Consider the following 20,476-nt stretch of genomic DNA (forward strand, 5'->3'; position numbering starts at 1 on the left):
ACACTAAACATTAAAGTGAGTTTATACTAAAAAACATTGATCATGTACTTGGAGCATAACTTTTTGTATCGTTTCCACTATGTCCAGCTTGAGTTTGTCAGAGCTATGTGGTTCATTGTGCCATGCCCATGTGCACGCAATGTTTTCTTGGTACTTGCTGCCTTAATGTCATTGATCCTTTACTTACCCAGAGGAAGTTCCGTTCTGTATCAAATGGCTGTAACTCAACACTTTTAGGTTGGTTGCATATATAAATAAATAAACTCTTCTTCTAAGTAATGTTAACAGTGTCTTTTATTAGAAAACAGGTTGATGAATGCATCCGTACTTTCCTTCTTTCCTTGTGCATATAATAAATTTTTCATCTTAATGTTATGATATTCTCTTCGTTTAACGTACTTGTAGATAATGATGTCTTACAGTGACTCCATGGGCGATGATTTATTTTATAATGTTTGAACCTAGCAGCCCTTCTCTTCCTGTTATGTTCTCTTTAATAAAGAAGCTATTTCTATATTTTCTTTGAAAATGTTATTTACTTCTGGGTAAATGACTAATCTGGTCTTCTATAATCGTGATATGTGGTCTCTAACTATACAATTGTAAATTAGGAAACTGGGACAGGCTATTGCTGATTTGATGCTGAAGCAGATCTCTGTTGAGGGTAGGGCCTGGGAGAAATCTGCAAGTATTACAGCCTCTGTCAACTTTTGTCATTTGCTTAATCCATTCAAGCATCAAGTTATTTTGTCAACTAAAGAGGTTAGCGTATGTTTCATGCAAATAAATCAGCTCTTGGATTCATGCTATAAGTCCTGCAGCTCTATATCTATATATATATCTATAGATAGTGGAGGGAAAAGCTGGGGTTTGTTTAATTCGAGTGTGCTATGCTTTTTCTTTTTCCGGTTTTGATGTTTCTGAGTTGAAAAAGTTTTTGGATGTGATGTTTTCTATAGAAAATGAGTGTTGAATATGATGTTTTTAGAGGAAAATTAGGATAGAACAGTACAAAATTGGGAAAACCACACGCACACAAAGTAAAAAACTCCTAATGTATTATTGTTGAAGTATGGGTTTTCTACAATAGATGAGAAGGAAACCAAAAGAGCTAGAAATCTGAAAACTCTGCAGCTAATATTGTATCAACATAACCACAAAAAGAGTATAGATGCCTTCAACCTTCCATTTTCCCCCTATGTTACTTGGCTTTTCTATAGGATGGTCTTATGACTGCCAAATGATGATTCAGAGCATTTTTTTCCAATACAAAGATTGATTGCTTGGTTATCTTTAGGTTATTAGGTTTCTGTTGCATCTTTGTGTTTAAGACCAATAACTGTGTTCTCGTCTAATTCTCATCAACACCTTAGGCCAGTAATCATCAGTGCCTCTGTGCTACTTGTGTGCTCATATTCTTATACAAGGTAATATCATAAATCTTGAAGCAACAAAAAACTATAATGTCTGTATCCAATGATTCTGAAAGTAACTGGGTTCTTTTTTCTCTTTTTTTTTTTCTCTTTCTTTTTTTTTTATTTTTTTTATTTTGAGAAGGAGCTCCTGTAGTTAGAGGCATAGGGAGACACATAAAGGGACTAAGAAACTTGGGGCCCTGAAAATTAGTCTGGTAAATGAGTGACTTTTCGTTCACTTAGTGTTTTTAGGAAGAATGGAATGATTTCCCATGAATTTTATTAAAAATATACAATATACATACACATTAACACAATATATACTTTATCAACTCATAAAAGTCAATAATTCAACAAATAGTATTATTTTTATATTATCAACACAATTCTTCATACCTAATATAAAAAATATATTAATCCAAAAAAACAAAGTGAACAAACCCTTTGCCTATGAGAACTGAATAAAAACTAGAAAAACTGAAGTTACAGCCAAATTGTGAGATCATTGAATCTTCTAGGCCTGCGTTTCACAAAGTGGTCTGCCAATCTATTTGATGTATGAGTGATGTGGTATAAAGTGATGCTGGGACATCTAGATTTGTAGAGGCAAAGCATATTGATGTTCGAGTTCTGCTTCCAAGCGGGGCAGCGCATGAGTGCAACCAGAGCTTTTTTGAGTCATACTCTACAGATAGTGAGAAGGGAATAGTATTGACCCAAAGTATCATTCATGTTTAATTATATGTTCTGCACTAACTTTGACCCAAATAAGGGAATTCATTTGTGTTGGTTTTAAGTTGGTTTCTGCTAGAGATAGTGAGAATATTTTTATTTTTTATTTCTTATTTTCCCCTCCCTCTATTAGTGTAAAATAAATAGCTGTTCTGTACTCAGGTCAATTCCGAGCATGTTGTTGTTGAGCAACGACAGCCTTCCTTAATCATCAATGTTGATCTCTCCCCTGCAAGCTCTAATCTTGGTTCATCTGTCAAGGTCTCTTATGTTCCTTAATTTCTGTAATGTTTAATAATTTTAAATTCCCAAACATTACTACTACACCACCATCAGCCAGCAGGCTTTTTTGGTTGTTGATTAGCAGTTCTCTACTCAGGTGATGCTTAGTCCAACTGAAGTATTTTGCGATTCAGAATTTGTGAAGAATATCTTGGATTTCTTACTTGTAATGGAGCAATTGAGCTTTCAGCATCAAAGAGTAATGATAAATTTCTATTCTTTTCTGTTTGTTTCAACTTGTTCGTAATTCTTTGCACAAAGAAAAATGATTAGTGGATTTGTGCATGTCTTGATGGCCGGTGCTGCATTCTTTCTCCTTGAAGGATTGATTATATCTTCATTACTGATTTAAGTTGTGTGATATTTTTATAATAACCGCGATTCTGATATGCTTTTAGGTGTTTTAAGCGACTAAGTAATAGTATTAACGGTCATTCTCCTCGCTATTCTAAATGGTCATGTATTATGTGTTTTTTGTTCATATTGTATTAATAAATGTTGTCTTGAATAAAACCTATCTGTTGACATGTCAGTTGAACACATCATCAAACAAAGTTCTCTGTGGGCATTTCTATCATTTCATTATATTTTTATTGTTGAATTATGTAATCTTGAAACAGCAGTATGCCTAATTCCTTATTCTGGATGTAACTATTAAACCTCTCTGCTCTTTCTGAGCAAGTTAATGTTTTCTTGACAAGTAATTGTGTTACTGCTGCAGATCATGCTGTCCCTACATGGAATTGATGACCTTAACTCGCGTCTTATATCAAAAATTGAGTATGTTTATGGTTCAAGGATGTTTGATGCCTGCTCTTTCAGCTATTCTTGTAATTCTGACATGTCTGTCGTTGCCATTTGCCTATTGGTCTTTGGATTTATATAACTGTCACTTCTATTAATTTTGCAGTTATGTTTTATCAATTCGTGAGAAGATAATCTGGGATATTAATCTCTTGAATATTGTTGTCAGCATACCATTGGAATATTCTGATGGTGAAGAATGTAATATGGTATGTACACTTCATTCATTTCATTGCCAATGCAAAATTGCAACTCTCTATTATATTTTCTCCTCATAAGTGCATTTTGATATGTTAGAATTTTTCTTTTGTTTCTTATATCAAACAAAGGGATGCTACAGAAGCCTCTTGTTTGCTTTTGGTATATTCCGGTACAATTTGAATCAATTAACAGAGTCTACATGAAGCTGACCACATCTTTCCTGTCTCACTTCTGATCCCAGTCTGAAGAGCATAAAAAAAAAAATATTTGAAGCAATTAGTCCTTTGTTGTCTATATTTTATTTCTTATGGGTGTGTTTGTTTTGTGAGAATATTGGATTTTTTTTTTTTTTTAATGTGAGGTATAGAAAATCGTGTAGGGAATATAAAAATAGTGAATGTGTGTTGTGTATTAATATTTTTGAGAAAACGTGAGAAAAGAAAATTAGGAAGAACAAATCCTATGTGTTCTTTCAAATAATTTTCTTTATTTTGGCCAAAAGAAATTGCATGAAATTTCTAGTGGATTTATCGCATTATGTTATTATACTGTTCATGTCTAACAATTCATGTTTTAGAATTTGTGCATACTCATTGTGAGTAATTAGTATTTCTTAAGTACTCCTTTTAAATAATAAGAAAATGGTAAAAGGGTGTGAAGACATGTGTTAACAAGAAATTGTGATTAACATTTCTAATTATTATTATAATAATTGAACTTCCAGAAGATCTTAAAATTTCAATTATAAAACAATATATTTGAACAAAATCTATGATACATACGTTACATGTTAGAGAATTTTTGAATTGTTTATTATTAATAAAATTATGGATTATTTATAGACTTATCCAAAAGGGATCAATTCAAATAATAACAACCTATTCTAGTACATATGCCTAAATAATAACTATCAAAACCAAAATATCTAACTAAAATATATCTCAAACACACCGCCTCAAACTCGAGTTGGTGCTGTAGAAATGAACTTAGTTTGGCAAAAGAGACCGGAGGTGGAGTTTGAATATGAACGGACTTCATAACTGGGCATCAATCTCTAAGCATTCAAATTTATTATTTGTCGTGGCGGCGATGCTAAATCCTAAAAAATTAGGATTTTGACCATATTAAGGTTTGTAATGGCGGCAATCCTTGTCATAGGAACATACGAGCAATCCTCTGTCGCAAAAGCAGTGCTAAACTCTAAAAAACTAAAGTTTTGGTAATATTAGGATTTTATGGTCACATTCCTCTGTCGTGGTGGCAGCGACAACGATCTTATGTTGCTGCGACGAGTCGACAACATCAAATTAGGGTTTCTGATAACGAAGATCCTATGTCACAGCAGTGACACTAACGATCCTCTGTTGTTGTGGATGTGCTAAACTTTAATAAGTAAAAACTCCAGATAGATAATTGAAAAAAGAAAAAAGAACGTAAAAAAACTGGAAACAAGTTGTCAAGTAGGTCGGAAATATTCCAGTATGTTATCACCGGAAAATTCTAGCTATTGGACATTGGACGCACTATCACATGCAACCAGAGTTGGCGACAGCAAAATTGTTGATTGCGTTGACCAAATGTTGACAGACTCAAATAACTCATCGCTACTTCTGATTACAATGTTTGGTAGCAATTGTCACCTTAGAGTCAGGTATACGGTGACTGTAGTGGTATAAGTAAGATATATTGGAAAAGTGACAAATAGATGCAATTCCAATGGGGTATATATTTTTGAAGTGGTAGTAGATTTGAGATTAGATAGGCACTCCTTTGGGTATATTTCAAGGTATGTACCCAGGGAAAATGTGGCTCTAATTGTATATTACATTTCTAGAGAATTTTTGAGTTGTTTTAATAATGAAATTAACTTCTATTTATCACCCGGATGCGAAAAGAATAAATTCAAATAATAACAACTTAATATAGTATATATGTCTAAATAATAATAACCTAGTTTAGTTGATATGCTTAAGTAATACTCCCCCGTCCGCAAAAATTAGCCCTATTGGAGCCGGCACGAAGATTAAGAAATTTAAATATTTTATTAAAAGAAGTCAGAAAAGTAGTTTGAGGTATTTTTGAAAATTTAGTTATTAATTAAAGTGAATGAAAAGAGAATAGAATAAAAGTAATGACAATTATGATAAATAAGTGTTGAATGGAGAATAATAGTTAAATAGTACTCCCTCCGTCCCAGATACCATGTCCACGTTGCCGTTTCTGTCCGTCCCACATACCATGTCATTTTCCTTTTTTGGAAAATGATTACGCACTTTAATCTCATTATAAATTTTTTAATTTTATTTTTTTTTTAATTTTAATTAAACTAATTAGTTATCTTAATCTTAATTTATAATTATTTATATTATAGAATAATTATTTTCACTAATACATTCTTAATTATCTACTAATTACACCATTCCTAAAATACCGTATCTACAGTATAGTAGACACGGTATCTGGGATGGAGGGAGTAGAATATTTGACTTTGCCAAAATTAATAATAGGGTAAATTTAATAAACGGACAAAAAAAGAAAGCAAGAGTAAATTTGGCAGACGGAGGGAGTACCTATCAAATCTAAGTAATATTAACAAATCTATCTAACTAAAATATATTTCAACAAGATATATATTTATTGGAGAGAAGAAAATTTATTTATATTGAAAGTTTGGAGCTCGTTGTGAATACCAAGTTAGGGAGGCATTGTAGTCTCCAAAGGTGGTAAGGGAGGAGGACCAAAGGGGGGGGGGGGAAACTATGGAAAACATTATTAAGATATCTTTTTGGAGAGAGGATGTATATAAATGATCGTCTCACTTAAAAGTGTAAGCTGTTAGGGATACACATTATTTTTTTTTTATTATTTATTTTTTTATCGGAAGGATACACATTTATTTATGTTAAAAAGGGATCCGGACTTCCAACCGAAAACCAATTGGTGATAGGTGGAGAGGCCCTTCACCCTATAAGCCAAGGGAGTTCCCAAATATTTATCAATGTGGGACAATATTCAACACTCCCCCGAGTTGATAATCTCAAAAATTCATACCGGATCAATATACCCAATACGGGCACCATGGCTCTGATATCATGTAAAGTAGGAATCCGGACTTCCAACTTAAAACCAATTTGTGATAGGTGGAGAGGCCCTTCATCCTTATAAGTCAAGGGAGTTTCCAAATATTTATCAATGTGGGACAATATTCAACAATTTATTTATATATACGGAGGTCAACCAATGCGCTCCTCACGTGCAAAGGGATATATGCCACCATACAAATTTTGTACATGGACGACGACGAATGCTGACAGTGAGACTCAGAACACAGGACTTTCCGACGCTGATACCATGAAAAGTTAAATCTATTCACTCAATTATTTTGGTTACACAAAACCCTACGTAATATACAATAAATATCTGAAATACCTTAAGAGCCCCTACACTACATTTTAAATACAAACTGAGCCTCTATACAATATTTCTAACAGAGAATAACAGCTTAATTTTGCAATGGCCTGTGTCTTCTGTGTTTGTACTCTGAATTGCTTGTGAAAGTCTGTTGGTTGAATTCTAGCACTTTCCTTTGAGTTTAATTCTCTAGATGTTCTGTTTGCCTGCTACTGGCACATCCAAATCTGTCATCCAAAAAAGGTTATGGGCGAAGATGAGTAGGCAACCTTTTGTCACTGTGAATGTTGGTACATGTTCTTCCATGTCTTAGCATAGACTTTTATCTGTTTTACCTTGCACTGCCATGAGCTTTAAGCTGATTTTTGTATTTGTTTCACCATGTAGAAAACTTCCAGCTGATTCTTAGAAATTCATTAAGACCACAATCTGTTTTGGGTAGAATTATGTTGTAATTAATAATTTTTTTTACTTTTTTCTTCTGCAGTAGTGTCAGAGTATGTCAATTTTGTTTCTCTGTTTATTTTATGTTTGTAACCTTAATCTGGCAGTTAATAGAAGCATCGGCTGTTTCCTTCTCATCCAAATCTGAAATACAGTCTTATAGTCTTTCCACTGGAGATATGCCTCGTCTTCATGGAAAATATGTTAGTGACTCTGTCTGTGTCGATGATAATCAAATGGGTTTTAAGCTTCAGGATCTGTATGACCACTTTGATATGCAGATAGATGATTTCCAGGTTAGTGGTTCTGTCGTTTCAAAGTTGAAGGCTGTCAAAAGGATTATGCATAATATATATGATGATGCTTTGCAGATAAAGCTGAAGCTGCCTTCAGAATCAATCATGCTTTTAGAGAAATTTAGTGCTACAGCAAGCTTGGCATCCTGCATTTTACCGAATGAACCAATCCTCCAGGAATTTGATGTATGCATTATTTACATATCCTGAATAAACTCATTCATATTTGTTAGAGTAGGTCTATTTAGCTAACTTTGCATGATTCTATTTATTTGTGTTAATTTTTGTACAGACTTAATCATTTCATATAGAACGCATATTTACATGGTAAGAGCCACCCTTATTATGATTCAAACTACCGTACCTGGTGCATTCCTAATGCCAAGATCGCAAGTGTGCCTCATGTGCTGCAACATGTCCACTGGAAAACCTTTTGTTGCTATCTTCATGGCTAACTTGTCTAAACTACCTAGTTTTGAGGATTACTAACAATAAGCTTCGTGGTTCATCCAACTATAGATCATAGGCTTGATCTGTATTTGACAGTGTAGAGCCACATGGAGAGCTTGAGGGTCCGTTGCCCCCTCCCGAAGCACAAATTTTTTATATCCTTTTTTTTAAAAAAAAAAATTATCTTTTTGATATTTTTGTACCTTCAATTATATCTTTAATGCTGTACGTTCCCAATTCTCTATCCCAAAATCCTAATTTTAGCCCCCCCAATCTCGACGTTTGGGCTCCGCTATCTTTGATTCAAGGGTCAAGGTCAGTAAGATCAATCGGTTAAAACGGAATTGTAACTTTCAACAAAAACCAGTTTGAATGATCGAAAGTTGATGCTCAGTTGTGTGTGCTTTTTTTGTGGAAGCCATTAAACTTTGCTCTACTTACTTCATGTTAGTCATTTGAAACTTGTCAGGAAGTGTGGACAAAGGCTGTTGTGTTTTATATAATGACATTCAGTGCTATTATCATGTTGTTTCTAGCCTTGTCCTTCTTAGAGACCATTCTTTTGATTTATGTACTTACGTTTGCTGAAATTTATCAATAGGAACTTCATTTTCTCATATCTACCCGATCTATGAATCTAGAGGTTGCGTAGGATAAGTTCTTGTTTTTCTAGGTCTTGTTCATCTTCAACTTGAAATTGATAATGTTTGTGATCAGACACTTGGTAGTTCCACTGTTCCTACACCTGATTATGTTCTTGTTCATCTTGTGGATTATTGATAGTACTCATGTGGCTACCCTATTTGTTGATGGCTTTTCTTTTAGTTTCTCATGCTCCTGGTTTCGGGTAATCAAGATAGAATCATGGTGATGGCATTATACTCCACTTACAGTGTTTTAATTTCACAAGAAGTGATGTACTTGGGGCAGTTACTTACTATAGCTTACATGAACATCTTACTACAAAAATTGTTGTTTTTTATTTGACTGATTGTTCTCCATCTGTCTCCATCATGCTACATGGTGCATCGAGATTTTCATTTGATTAATTTGATGATCTTCATTACTGCATCAATTCACCGTAGAGTTAGATTAGGGAAGTATGAGAATTTTATGTGATGGCGCCGTAATGCCTGCAGTGCTATATTTAAGTCCTTAATATCTCTCTTTACAACATTGTATTCTTGACATCCTCTTTGATTATAGATGTTATTAATAATTGAATATGGCTTGGCTTTCAGGTTTCTATGCGGGTGGCCACCCTTCATTTGCACTTCTCCCCCCTAGTATATGAGAAATTGATGGGTTTTATTTCCCAGTTTTATACACTTATTCCTCAATCAGAGACTACAGATTCATTTGAACTGAAGTCAAATGTTTTAAAGGCCTCCATGTGCTCTTGGCTCACTATGGATGCTTGTTTTGATGAAATTCACATACTTCTTGATCTTGAAGATAGTGTGGCCGAAGGCTGTACCCTTAACCTCTATTTTCAGAAGTTATGCATTTGGTAAGTTTTGTAATACTTTCTGTCTCCTTGTAATTCAAATTCATGATACTGTACTCTAGTATGAATTTTGGGCATGCTGCAAGAACCTCTACTCTTAAGATGTCAGTTATTTTTGGCATTTACAGATCCTCAGGATTATTAGATGCTTGGAAACACATTGTGGCCTTTTACCTATGAAATATTGTATTGGGCTGGTGTGTTGGTGGTTTTCTTCAAGTTGTCTTGGGTTAGTTTATTTAGCAATATTCTAATAACTTCAATTCCTTTATGTTAGATATACGTGAGGCTGTCATTTACATCATTTAAAATGGTATCAGAGCCTTGGTCTCGAGTTCGAGTCCCACTATCCCCCATTTGTCGTCATCCATGTGCAAGTTTTGTTTGGTGGCATTTATCTCCCTTGCACGGGAGAGGGCGTGTTGGTTGACTCCCGTTAGTAGATAAATAAATAAATGGTGTGTAGCTTAAACTTTTAGGTGAGATAGTCATTTATATTACCCAACACTTTCCAAATATAACGTTTGACCTTTGAGTTGTGCTTTTGTAAAGGAGTATTGCCAGTGATTTCTTGTAGACAAAATAAAATTGATATACAAAATTATTTGGTCACAGAGTTAGAATTGTTATGCAAAATTATTTGGAATACTTGAAACATGAGGCACACACGAGGTCATTTGTGTATTTTAACTCTGATTGTTCTCTCCTTCTCTTGTTTATTTATAAATTTCTTCTTTGAAAGTGTCAAATTTAGCTTTCCTTGATAATTACTGAAGCTTCATTAGAGTTGATAAATGCCAGGACTATGCCTAGTTTAAATTATAGTTCATTTTTTTTGTGTAATTTTACTCAACCATTGTTTTTATCCTTTCGTCCATATTTTATTTATTTATTTTTTATAAGCACAAGATAATTTTATAGAATTAAGATAAGTTGATGTAGGAAGATATCAAATGGAAACCCTGCTTGTCAAACCATTTGAGGAACATATGTTCCAATCTAGCTGAGAGATACCAACACTTATTAATCTTTGGATTTAGCTCTGAAGAGGGGCAGCTCCATAAATCCTACTGAGAGTAATCTTAGAGTCACTTTCAAGACACACACTAGGGCGGGCCCAACATGAGCCCTGACAAGATAGTTCAAAGCTCTCATAATGGTTAAGATTTTTGCATCATTTGAGTTAGCAGTACCAATGTGCTGAGACAATCAATTTTGGGCAATGCATGGCAAGTTGGTATTTGGCATTAATCCGAGTCTATTATAGTTATGTACTCTTTATTTTTACGAAATACATCAGTATAACCAACTCAAAAGATGCAACAATATTGGCAATAATCGAAGTTTTTGAGTGCTTATTTATTGGGCAATTGGGGTTGCTCCTGAGTTTGTTGTTTAGTGCTACTAAAAAATGCTTTAGGTTAGATCAAGGGGTTTCGATTCTGTTGAGTTTAATCTGGACATACAACGGCTACAACATTCCGTCTTCGGATGCCCTTTAGTTGATTTCCAGTACACTCTTAAAAGTGCAAATGATCTCAAGACTCTTTCACTAAGGAGCTTGCTATATTTATATTTCTCGTTTATGCTTGTTGCTAGGAGGTTCTATCTACATGCCATCTATTCTTTGTTTCATCATAATATATTAAATCTCCTCTAGAAAAAAATCTTCTATTTCAAACTTATAAAATATTAAAATAAAGCTTTTGTGGCTGTATATTGGGTCAGAAATGAAATACTATTCTTTAAAAATTAAAATGCATCATCCTATCAATTTATGTTTTTTAGGTAAGAATTGAGATAATCATTTAGCATGATATAGAGTGGTGGGAGGTTTTGCCCATTGTCACTCATTAATGAAAAAGTGTCTTGCTCGAACAGAGGCTCTTGTGTTGACATGAAGACGAGGAGTTAAATATATCTGAATGCAATTTCCAACTAGTTTAATATAAGTAGTAGTCTTGTGTTCCACTCTTCTTTCTCTGATCATGTGAATCGATCGCTTTCTAAAAGTACTCATATTTAACTAGACTGGTAGCCTTGAGAGAAGGTTTTGGGAGTAGTTTTCATATCATTTTTACATTACGAACTCTCTCTCTCTCTCTCTCTCTTCAAAGAAGATATTATCAAGTCTTCTTTCCTATCTTTCGCGATTATATTAGACTTGGAGTTCTTGTTATGATATATTTTTCCTTTGTAGTTTTACTATTGTAGTATTAATCTATAAGTCAAGTGACACTACTATTCAACTTTATTCCTCAACACATGAATTGGCTACGTTTATTGCAGGTATGATCAAAGTGATTCTGCTTTGGGCTGGGCCTCTGTGCAGGCATGCCAGATCACTGCTAGTTCTAAGAACAGTGATTGGGATAGCCATGTACTTGTTGAGTCTGTAAGTAAACATAACATGAGCATCAATCTTGAAGGTGAAAGCACAGATTTGGGTGACAAAGGCTCACTTATTGATGGGTGCATTGTTCTGCAGTTTGATTCTCAGAGAAACATTCAGTCGTTTATTCAGAAATATACAATATACACATGTGATCTTGAGATTCATTTATATCCCTTTATTATTGGGAAGTTCATTGACTTTTTAGACAGAATCTCAGCCCATGGTACTTCAGAAGTTTGTAGTGAGGTATTGGACGTTCAGGATGAAAACGCACCAGGATATGGTTCCAATCTTGACAATTATGATTTTCTAAGTGAAATAGGCTCTTCTGAACCAACTAGCATTCTGTTTGATCACTTCCCTTTTACTAGATTTGAGAACTTGAAACCTCTTTCTGACCTTCATTCTACAGTTGATAATATGAAGCTTAAATTCAGTGAAAATGTCCATTTAAGAGGCCAGAAGATGAGACCCTCAAAATTTGGTCATGTGGAAAGTGTAGATAGGTGTTCAAAGTTGTTGCTTGGTAACGTGAATCTCTGCAGCATCACTGTGCATTTTCATGATTCCCTATGCGTTGTTAGCACTATTATTGTGCCCTTGGCAAAGTCATTGCTTACCATTTCTGCAGACTCGTTAGATATGGTTTGTTTCACTGAGCAAATGGTATTATCTTCATCATGGTGGCCTCAAACAATTACTAAATTTCTTTGGGAGCCCTTGTCCTCAAAATGTCCAATTCTCAACTTGCATCTGAAGCAGAGAAGAGCTGGTTTACATAATTTCCATCTTGAAATGTGTTTCGATATCCAACAAGTTTCCTGCATGTTGCCTCCTGATTATATATCTATGATAATTGGTTACTTTTCCCTACCGGATTGGAGTGCTAATGCAGAGGAAAAAGTAACAGATGCAGTAGCTGCTGAGGAATCTAACACTATCACATATCATTTCAAGATTGCTAACTGCAATGTAATTACTCCTGCTGATAGTGATTGGTCTGAATTCCTCAAGCTTAATATTGCACAATTATCCATTGCTTTCTCTCAATATTGCAAATGCAATTCTATAGCTGAGGATATTCCTTCTCTATGCTGCATTGATACTGGAAAATTTTCTCATAGAAATGACTGTTTAGACCTACATGGATGTGATCTATCTCTTTCTCTTTTAGTACTGGACAAATATAATGGCAGTCCCTTGAATATGTATCAAAGCCATATCTTAATTGCATCACTTACAGCGGATTTCTGGATCAGAATGCCCTATGATTTTATGTCTGATGGATCTCCATATCCTAACTGTATCATGGCTATGGTCAAAGACTGCCAGCTTCTTGCGGAAGGTGCGCAAACCTAATAATTTCAAAATATTTGGATTATTATACTTCCTTGTTGCTCTTTTATAATCTTGGTGCTTATTTCTCTATTTTACAGAGTTACATGTAGTTGCTGGGTTGAAGGCACTAGATTCTGTAATCAATCAGTTCTCACAGGTGGATGAAGAATCCAAGCTCTTTACATCTGATGTTCAGCAATTTCTTCAGGCCAAGAAACAAATGATGGAATGTACTCCACTTGTTCCTATAACTTCAAATATGACACTAACTGACATGAGGTTCTGTGTGATGTCATTGTGCATAAGATTTCACCAGTTGAAAAAAGACTCCAATTGTTCTGAACTTATGGCGGAGGCAGAGATGCATTTTGTCTGTTCTTTGTCATTGATCAATGACCGACTTAGCAGTCTTGAAGTATCATTCTATTCTCTTTCACTGTTTTCATTATCACATTCTGTCATGCTTTCTGAATTTTCTTGTCCTGGGTCAGGCTCATCAGTTCTTGATGTGATCTTTGTAGTATCAGTTTCTGGTGAAAATCTGATTACTGTCTCATTTTATTGCCTGGATATCTGGCTACATTTGCATGACTGGAATGAGATTATTGGTCTACTCAGTGTGTACAGCACACATCTGTCTGCACCGACCTCTGGTTCATCATCAGAATCAATTCCTGGAATCCCATCTGACCATGACAAATCTGCATCAGGTGAAAGCTCAGCTCAAATGCCATATTTGAACGTTAGACAATCTTCTGGTCTGTGCACATTGATTTTAGAGCATGTTGGTTTGGCTCTTCATATTCCTGCACTAGTTGCCCAAGACACGGATATGGCTTTTGATTGGTTCCATTTTCACAAAAAGCAGCCATCAGATGAATATAACAGCCTTCCATGTTATAAACAGAATTGCTTTCTTTTAGTTAGTCTGCAAATTAGAAAGAGTAAATTGATTGCTGATGGAAAAACAGTGAAGCTGAAAGTTAGTTCTGAATATTTGAATGGTGTGGTAAAGTTGTTCTATGGGGGAAATGCAACAACATGGCCACTTTTTCAACTGTGTAAAGCCAATATTGAGGCTCATATCTATAAAGATGAGAATGATAAGGCACACATGGAGTTTATGGTTCGTTGTGACAGCATGGATTTGTCATTTTCAAACCAAATTCTATGCATCCTCCAGTTTACATGGTTTGAGCAATCAGAAGAAGTGCCTTCTAGATTTAATTTTGCAAGACTGGACTTACAGGTGCAGCTAAGAAAGTTTTCTCTTCTTTTGACAGATTGGAAGGTACACGCATCATGAAACTTTAATTTTTCCTTTGTGGTTGAAGTCTTGCAGTTCTTTTCTCTCTTTTTTTTTTTTTCATGAATACAGGATGCTTTTGGATTCATCATTATAGAATTAACCAAGAAACTAAGATGCCTTTCGGATTCATCATTATAGAATTAACCAAGAAACTAAGTACAGTTGTCCTTTTCTGTAATAGGTTCCAGTTTGAGATTTTTGTGTTGTTGCACATTGAATTGGTAACACCTAGTTAAGTGTACTTGGAAACTTGTTCCCAACCCCCCAACCCCCCCCCCCCCTCCCCAAAAAAAAATAAAAAAGAAAGAAAGAAAAAGGAAAAAGCTACTTGGGAACAATACTATCACTTGTACGGTTAAATTTCTGTGATATAATTTCTCTGGAAATTAGTTTATGTTTATTTGCTTTCTTTGCCAAGTGCTGTAAAATACTTTATTTCTTTTGGAAAGTATTGAGATTTTATTAGAGAGTAAAACAATTTTTAAGTTACAAACTTTTAGTAAGTGGAAATAAAACCAATATTGAAGCACAATGCAAGGCATCAAAATCATCAGGACTGGATTAGGTCTATAGTGAGAAGTGATAGCTAGGCATATAGAGACAATGTGTCGTAACTTCTCTATTTCAGAATGAAATGAAGCTTCCATGGCGGGATATCACCATCAATTTAGCCATGGGAATTATTAGAGTTGCATTCTACTATAATTTGAAGGGGCAGATCTGTTCTTGGATCAGATGGTCTATTAATTGGATGACAGAGAAAATTTCTGAGTGATTTGAATCTGCAATATCTGTTGACTTGGACGTAAAGAAGATAATATGTTTGTGGTGATTCTTGGTAACACATCCACCAATGCTTGTTGGGATTGGTTTTAATAAGTAGAGCATCAGTTTCTACTTTCCACCACTCCGTCTGGAAGACTAGTTTCCTGTAGATTGTGGGTGGATAATTTTCAGTAGATTGTTAACTAGAAAAGCATTCAGTGAGATCATGCCTTGGAATTTTGTTCTTTACGAGTCTTTGATCAAGAGGGGATCCGGAAGATGACTAGGTTCGGGGAGACCTCTTCATTGTTGAAATTGAGACCATTCTGGCTCTCCATGACCTACTAAATGATTTTTTTTTTCTTTTTCTTTTGTTTTGTTTTTGTTTTTGTTTTTTGTTTTGGGCTGGGGGGGGGGGTGGGGTAATTTTATTATAGAGAAGTATTCTTTACCCGCAATATGAAAGAATCGGAAAGATCGACGGAAGCTTTAGATGATAAATCAGCATATACCTTTGTGCTATGAGAATATGCTGGAATATAATGAGAATGATCTTTTTAATGAGAGTCAAAGCATGTTAAAGTCAGTTCAGTTTTCAAGGTGGGAAGAGCCATGGATCCATGCAAGAGCATTTTTTTCAATCACATTAACCACAATTTTTGGGAGTGTACTGCACTGGTGTTTTAGAGTAGCTTCAAGAGTGTGAACAATGGCTAAAATCTCTGTTTGAATCCTCGATGCCAGTGAACTTGTAAATGATGAAGAAGAGATGGCCTTGATGGTCTCTAATGACGGTTACAATACCGGCTGCTCCAGGTTTGCCAAAAGCTGAGCCATCTATATAATTTTTTTCACCGAGAATGGTCCAGACATCTTCTTTGGGTAATTGGAGATATAGCATGGACATGTGTGATGTCATGAAAATTGGCAAAGAAGCTAGGGCAGGATTCATGCTTGAAAGATAGCTTTATACCAATCACCAATTGCCAGATGGACTCAACGGATGAACCAGTCAGCAGAAAAAACTTCATTGTTGAAAACATTAGCATTTCGGGCTTTCCAAATCTCTTAAACAGTAGCTTTGCACAACCTCCCCGAAATTTTAAGATTTTACTGAATATTCATGTTGTTGCACCAAATTTGTTTGTAGTTTGAAGCTGTTGGGAGAGTAGTGTCTCTACAAGGGGTATTAAATGCTAGATGAGGCTACTTTGGAGTAATGAAAAATATATGCTAACTAAGCAGTACAATGAAATAGTCCTTATGCTTGTTTAATATAAGACTTATATAAGTGTTTATGCATGTAGTATATTGGTGCTAGTGGAAAAGCCTAGTCGATGGGATTATTTAAGAATGCTAACCAAAGTTTAGATCATTAAGGCGATCATGACAACTGATGATTGTAAACCTTTGTTTAGTGTTAAACAATAATTCCCAGCCAAACAAGATCGGCAAGTCATTGTGCACTGTGCTTTGCAAAGAAAATTTCCGTTCAGTTTACACCCCAAGGGATGTGCTGAAAGGAGATGGATGAGCATTGTTGTGAGAGATGGACAATAAAGTGTAGATTGTGTTCAATTGAATTAATACTTTACAGTATAAATACATGAGTATATATAGGAAAATTTACAGTGAAGTGAAGAAACAAATAAAACAGAAGCGGCAACAAAGATGAAAGGAACAGACAAACCTAACACCTAATAAACCTAACAATTAAATATTTAGCATTAATTAATATCAAACAGGCATCTAGACTTAAACTGGTGCAATTTATTGATCCTGAATTTAGCCTCCAAGGGGATGCTGAACCTAGGATCTAGTTGACGGTGACTTTAGAATCGCTATGCAGATGTGTCGCAATGATCTGATTCGCGGTCACTAACAAGGCATTCCAAAGCATTCCCAATGGTTAAGATTTCTGATAGATCTGAGTCCACAAAACCAATGTGTTGTGATTGGATGGAAAGGAGGTGTCCATAATGATACCTAATTACCGCACAGATACTTACCTTCCCGGGCTTCCCGAAAACCAAACTATACACATTGATTTTTCCTCCAACTTGGGAGGGGGCTCCATGAGGACATCGGTTTAGTCTTACCTTGAACTTGATGATTTGGGTGAGATATGCTCCATGTGGTTAATAAGAGAAGGAATATAGATATCCATGCCAGGAAATGAGCGCTGGAGAGCCAGAGCTTTTAATGAAACCCAACCAAAGAAAATTCGTTATTTTTTATGATAGGTCCATTTCTTTCTTTCCAAATTCTCCATAGGATTGATGATTCTGGTACAAAATTCAAGATTTATATTCTTGCTAGCAAGAGTCTCCCCCTGAAACATTTGGTCAATACAAAGAAGGCCAGACTCAAGATATTTAAATCATGAGAAAATGAATCAAAATAGGAGTCACATCAGGAGAAAGCAGAAAGGGGTACAAAATGGATTCCTATGATTATTGCAAAGGGGGCATGAAGCATCCATGCCTTGGTATCCATGAGAAACAGGGACATCCCTCACCTGAAGATGCCCTCGGGCCACTTTCCAAGTGAAAGTTTTAATTTGGTTGGGGGCATTCTTTTCCCAGATAGTAGGTCCAAGGGCCCAACTGTAAGAGCAGGGTTTTTCTCATCTAACGGAAAGGGTGATATGTGAATACCATTGAAGATGGGCTTTCAAATAATTTTATCTGCACCCAGCTCATGCAGAGAAGAGGATTTGGCCACCTTGATAAAGTCCTTTCAATGATCACATACAGTGTCAAAAAACGAGGCATAACTTGATATCCCATTGTCAATGGCTATCAATTCAACTGCAAAAATCATGGATTTGTTGATCCAAGATTTGAAAGTATGTTGCTTTTCATGAGCTCCAAGATTATAAAATGATTCTAACATTTGTTCTGTACGTTCAAAATATCTAGGTTGACTATGCCATAATCTGTTATTAGAGTGTAAATATTTAGCTACGAAAGTTTAGGGAGCAAAAATTGAACCCCACACCTGGACATTGCCTGAAAGATTTTGCTAGTGTCACAACACAATTGGATTAAAAAATGCATGTTCCATCCTTTTGAAGAAAGCTATCTTATAATCATCTTTTCAATTTTTTTCTTAGGTTTTTTGTGTGATTGTCTTCATAAATAAAGTTTAGCAACTTGCTGAAACAAATATAAATAAAGTTTCTGAATAATTTTTGTTACTGTGGCAGATTTCAAATGGACCGTTGTTGGACTTTCTTGTGAGAAACTCAAATTTTGTGTCCACTATAACTGAGGATGAGCTTGAAGGTTCCGTTATGTGTGACCTTGAAGTGAACTACTACAGCATTGACAAGGTAGAATAAACCATCAATATACCACATATTTTCCCTATATTTGAATATTCTTTTTTTTTTATCGGAATATATTTGAATATTCTTTTGGTTATGTAACATAGTGTGTTTGTCATGCTAAATTTATGGGCGATATACATTTTTTGGGATATGTATGTTTTATTCAGTTGATTTTGTATCGTATATAATTATATAACAATTGAATTATGTAATGGTGTGTGAAAACAATTGTTTTGAATATTTTTATGGAGTAGTGAGAGCATGTTTTGGAGTGGTGTTAAATATTATTCGAGGATGTTATTGATGCCTAGTTAATCCCTTTACCCTTCCTATTTTTTCTTTTTCTTTTGCATTTAATCATTCTACTGTTGTAGGTCTTGTGGGAGCCCTTTGTGGAGCCCTGTAAACTTCAGTTGAGCATGCATAGAAAGCTGGATGAGAGGGCCCTCTTTAGTGGTGCTATCATGACAGATATCAACCTTGAATCTAAGACACATCTCAATGTGAACATTAATGAATCCATTATAGAGGTATGCCTTTATATTAAAAAAATATTCTCTTTCATTCGTCAAAAGTTAACTCTTTGTTGGTTGACTCCCATTTGTAGATAAATAAATTAATGATACATATAATATGGTATCAGAGCTTTAGGTTTCGAGTTCGAGTTCCACCGTCCCCGTTTGTTGTTGTCTACGAGCAAGTTCAGTTTGGTGGCATTAATCCCCCTTGCCCGTGAGGGTGCCTGTTGGTTGACTCCTAATAGCTTAAGCTTTTAGATGAGTCGGTCCACTATCATTATGTCACACGTATAATATCAATTAAACTCTCATTCCTTAATGAATTTTTCTAAAATATCCCCACATAACTTTTACTTTTGCATTAAATTTTTTTTTTTAATCTCAGACAAAAAAATAAAAAAAATAGGAATCACAGTCGGAGGGAGTATATTTGATGGCAGATTCATTTCATGGATGCTGTATATATTTTTGCAGCATTGGTCAGTTGTGTTGGATCTTTTTTGTTAAATAAGTTAATTTAAAATTATAATAGCAAGTTTGTTCTTCATAGAAGATTTGTGTCATGGTTTTCCTTTTTTCGTTTATACTTTTGTGTTTTTTTCTTATATGTTTACTAGCGTTGGGTCTTAGTAGCTCTAATACACTTCAAGTTGCTTTATGAAGGTTGTCTCGATGATGATTGAAATGATCAAGGATGCTTGGTGTCTTGTGGAAGGGACAGGAAGCCCAGACTTCTACACCCCTCACATAATCAGAAGCCCAAAGTCAAGAAGATATGCTCCATACATGTTACAAAACTTGACGACACTACCTCTAATATTTTGTGTCTGCCAACAGCAACTTGGAGATGATGATGTGGATGTGTCCCCATCCAAAGGTGTCCTGCAACCTGGTTCTTCTACTCTTGTCTACATCAATGAATCCCCTGAAGAACTGGTTTTCCGGTATAGACCACTGCAGTCATCTGACAAACTCACTGATAAGCAGTTGCTTGAGGCTGCACACAGACACGTTACTTTCCAGTTAGAGGGAACCTCTGTTCCTTCTGTTCCCATTTCAATGGATCTTGTTGGTCGCAGATTCTTTGAAGTTGAGTTTTCAAAATCTTCGACAGTCTCTGATATTCATAATGATGAAAATTCCTCAAAAAGAAGCCGAAAAAATGAAGCAGATAATGATGGAGTCACTGATAGAGGGTTTGCGATTCCAGTGGTGATTGATGTTTCTGTTCAAAGATTTACAAAGTTGATTCGACTACATTCAACTGTATGTTTATAT

At 35.2% G+C, this 20,476-nt stretch overlaps 1 protein-coding gene across 1 annotated transcript in view; it reads left to right on the forward strand.

Moving 5' to 3' along the window:
• Positions 1–20,476, forward strand: part of LOC127244726 (uncharacterized) — a 57,415-nt gene that overhangs the window by 20,139 nt on the left and 16,800 nt on the right. Inside the window, exons 17-29 of the mRNA XM_051265205.1 lie at positions 612–762; positions 2,310–2,408; positions 2,527–2,628; positions 3,151–3,209; positions 3,340–3,442; positions 7,397–7,585; positions 7,661–7,771; positions 9,277–9,545; positions 11,832–13,282; positions 13,374–14,566; positions 18,558–18,683; positions 19,055–19,210; positions 19,862–20,464. Of these exons, the coding sequence (XP_051121162.1) occupies positions 612–762; positions 2,310–2,408; positions 2,527–2,628; positions 3,151–3,209; positions 3,340–3,442; positions 7,397–7,585; positions 7,661–7,771; positions 9,277–9,545; positions 11,832–13,282; positions 13,374–14,566; positions 18,558–18,683; positions 19,055–19,210; positions 19,862–20,464 (4,612 nt within the window). The remainder of the gene's footprint in view (positions 1–611; positions 763–2,309; positions 2,409–2,526; positions 2,629–3,150; positions 3,210–3,339; positions 3,443–7,396; positions 7,586–7,660; positions 7,772–9,276; positions 9,546–11,831; positions 13,283–13,373; positions 14,567–18,557; positions 18,684–19,054; positions 19,211–19,861; positions 20,465–20,476) is intronic.

The sequence above is a fragment of the Andrographis paniculata genome, unplaced genomic scaffold (assembly GCF_009805555.1).
Source record: "Andrographis paniculata isolate CXL003 unplaced genomic scaffold, ASM980555v1 Contig21END, whole genome shotgun sequence".
NCBI lineage: Eukaryota > Viridiplantae > Streptophyta > Magnoliopsida > Lamiales > Acanthaceae > Andrographis > Andrographis paniculata.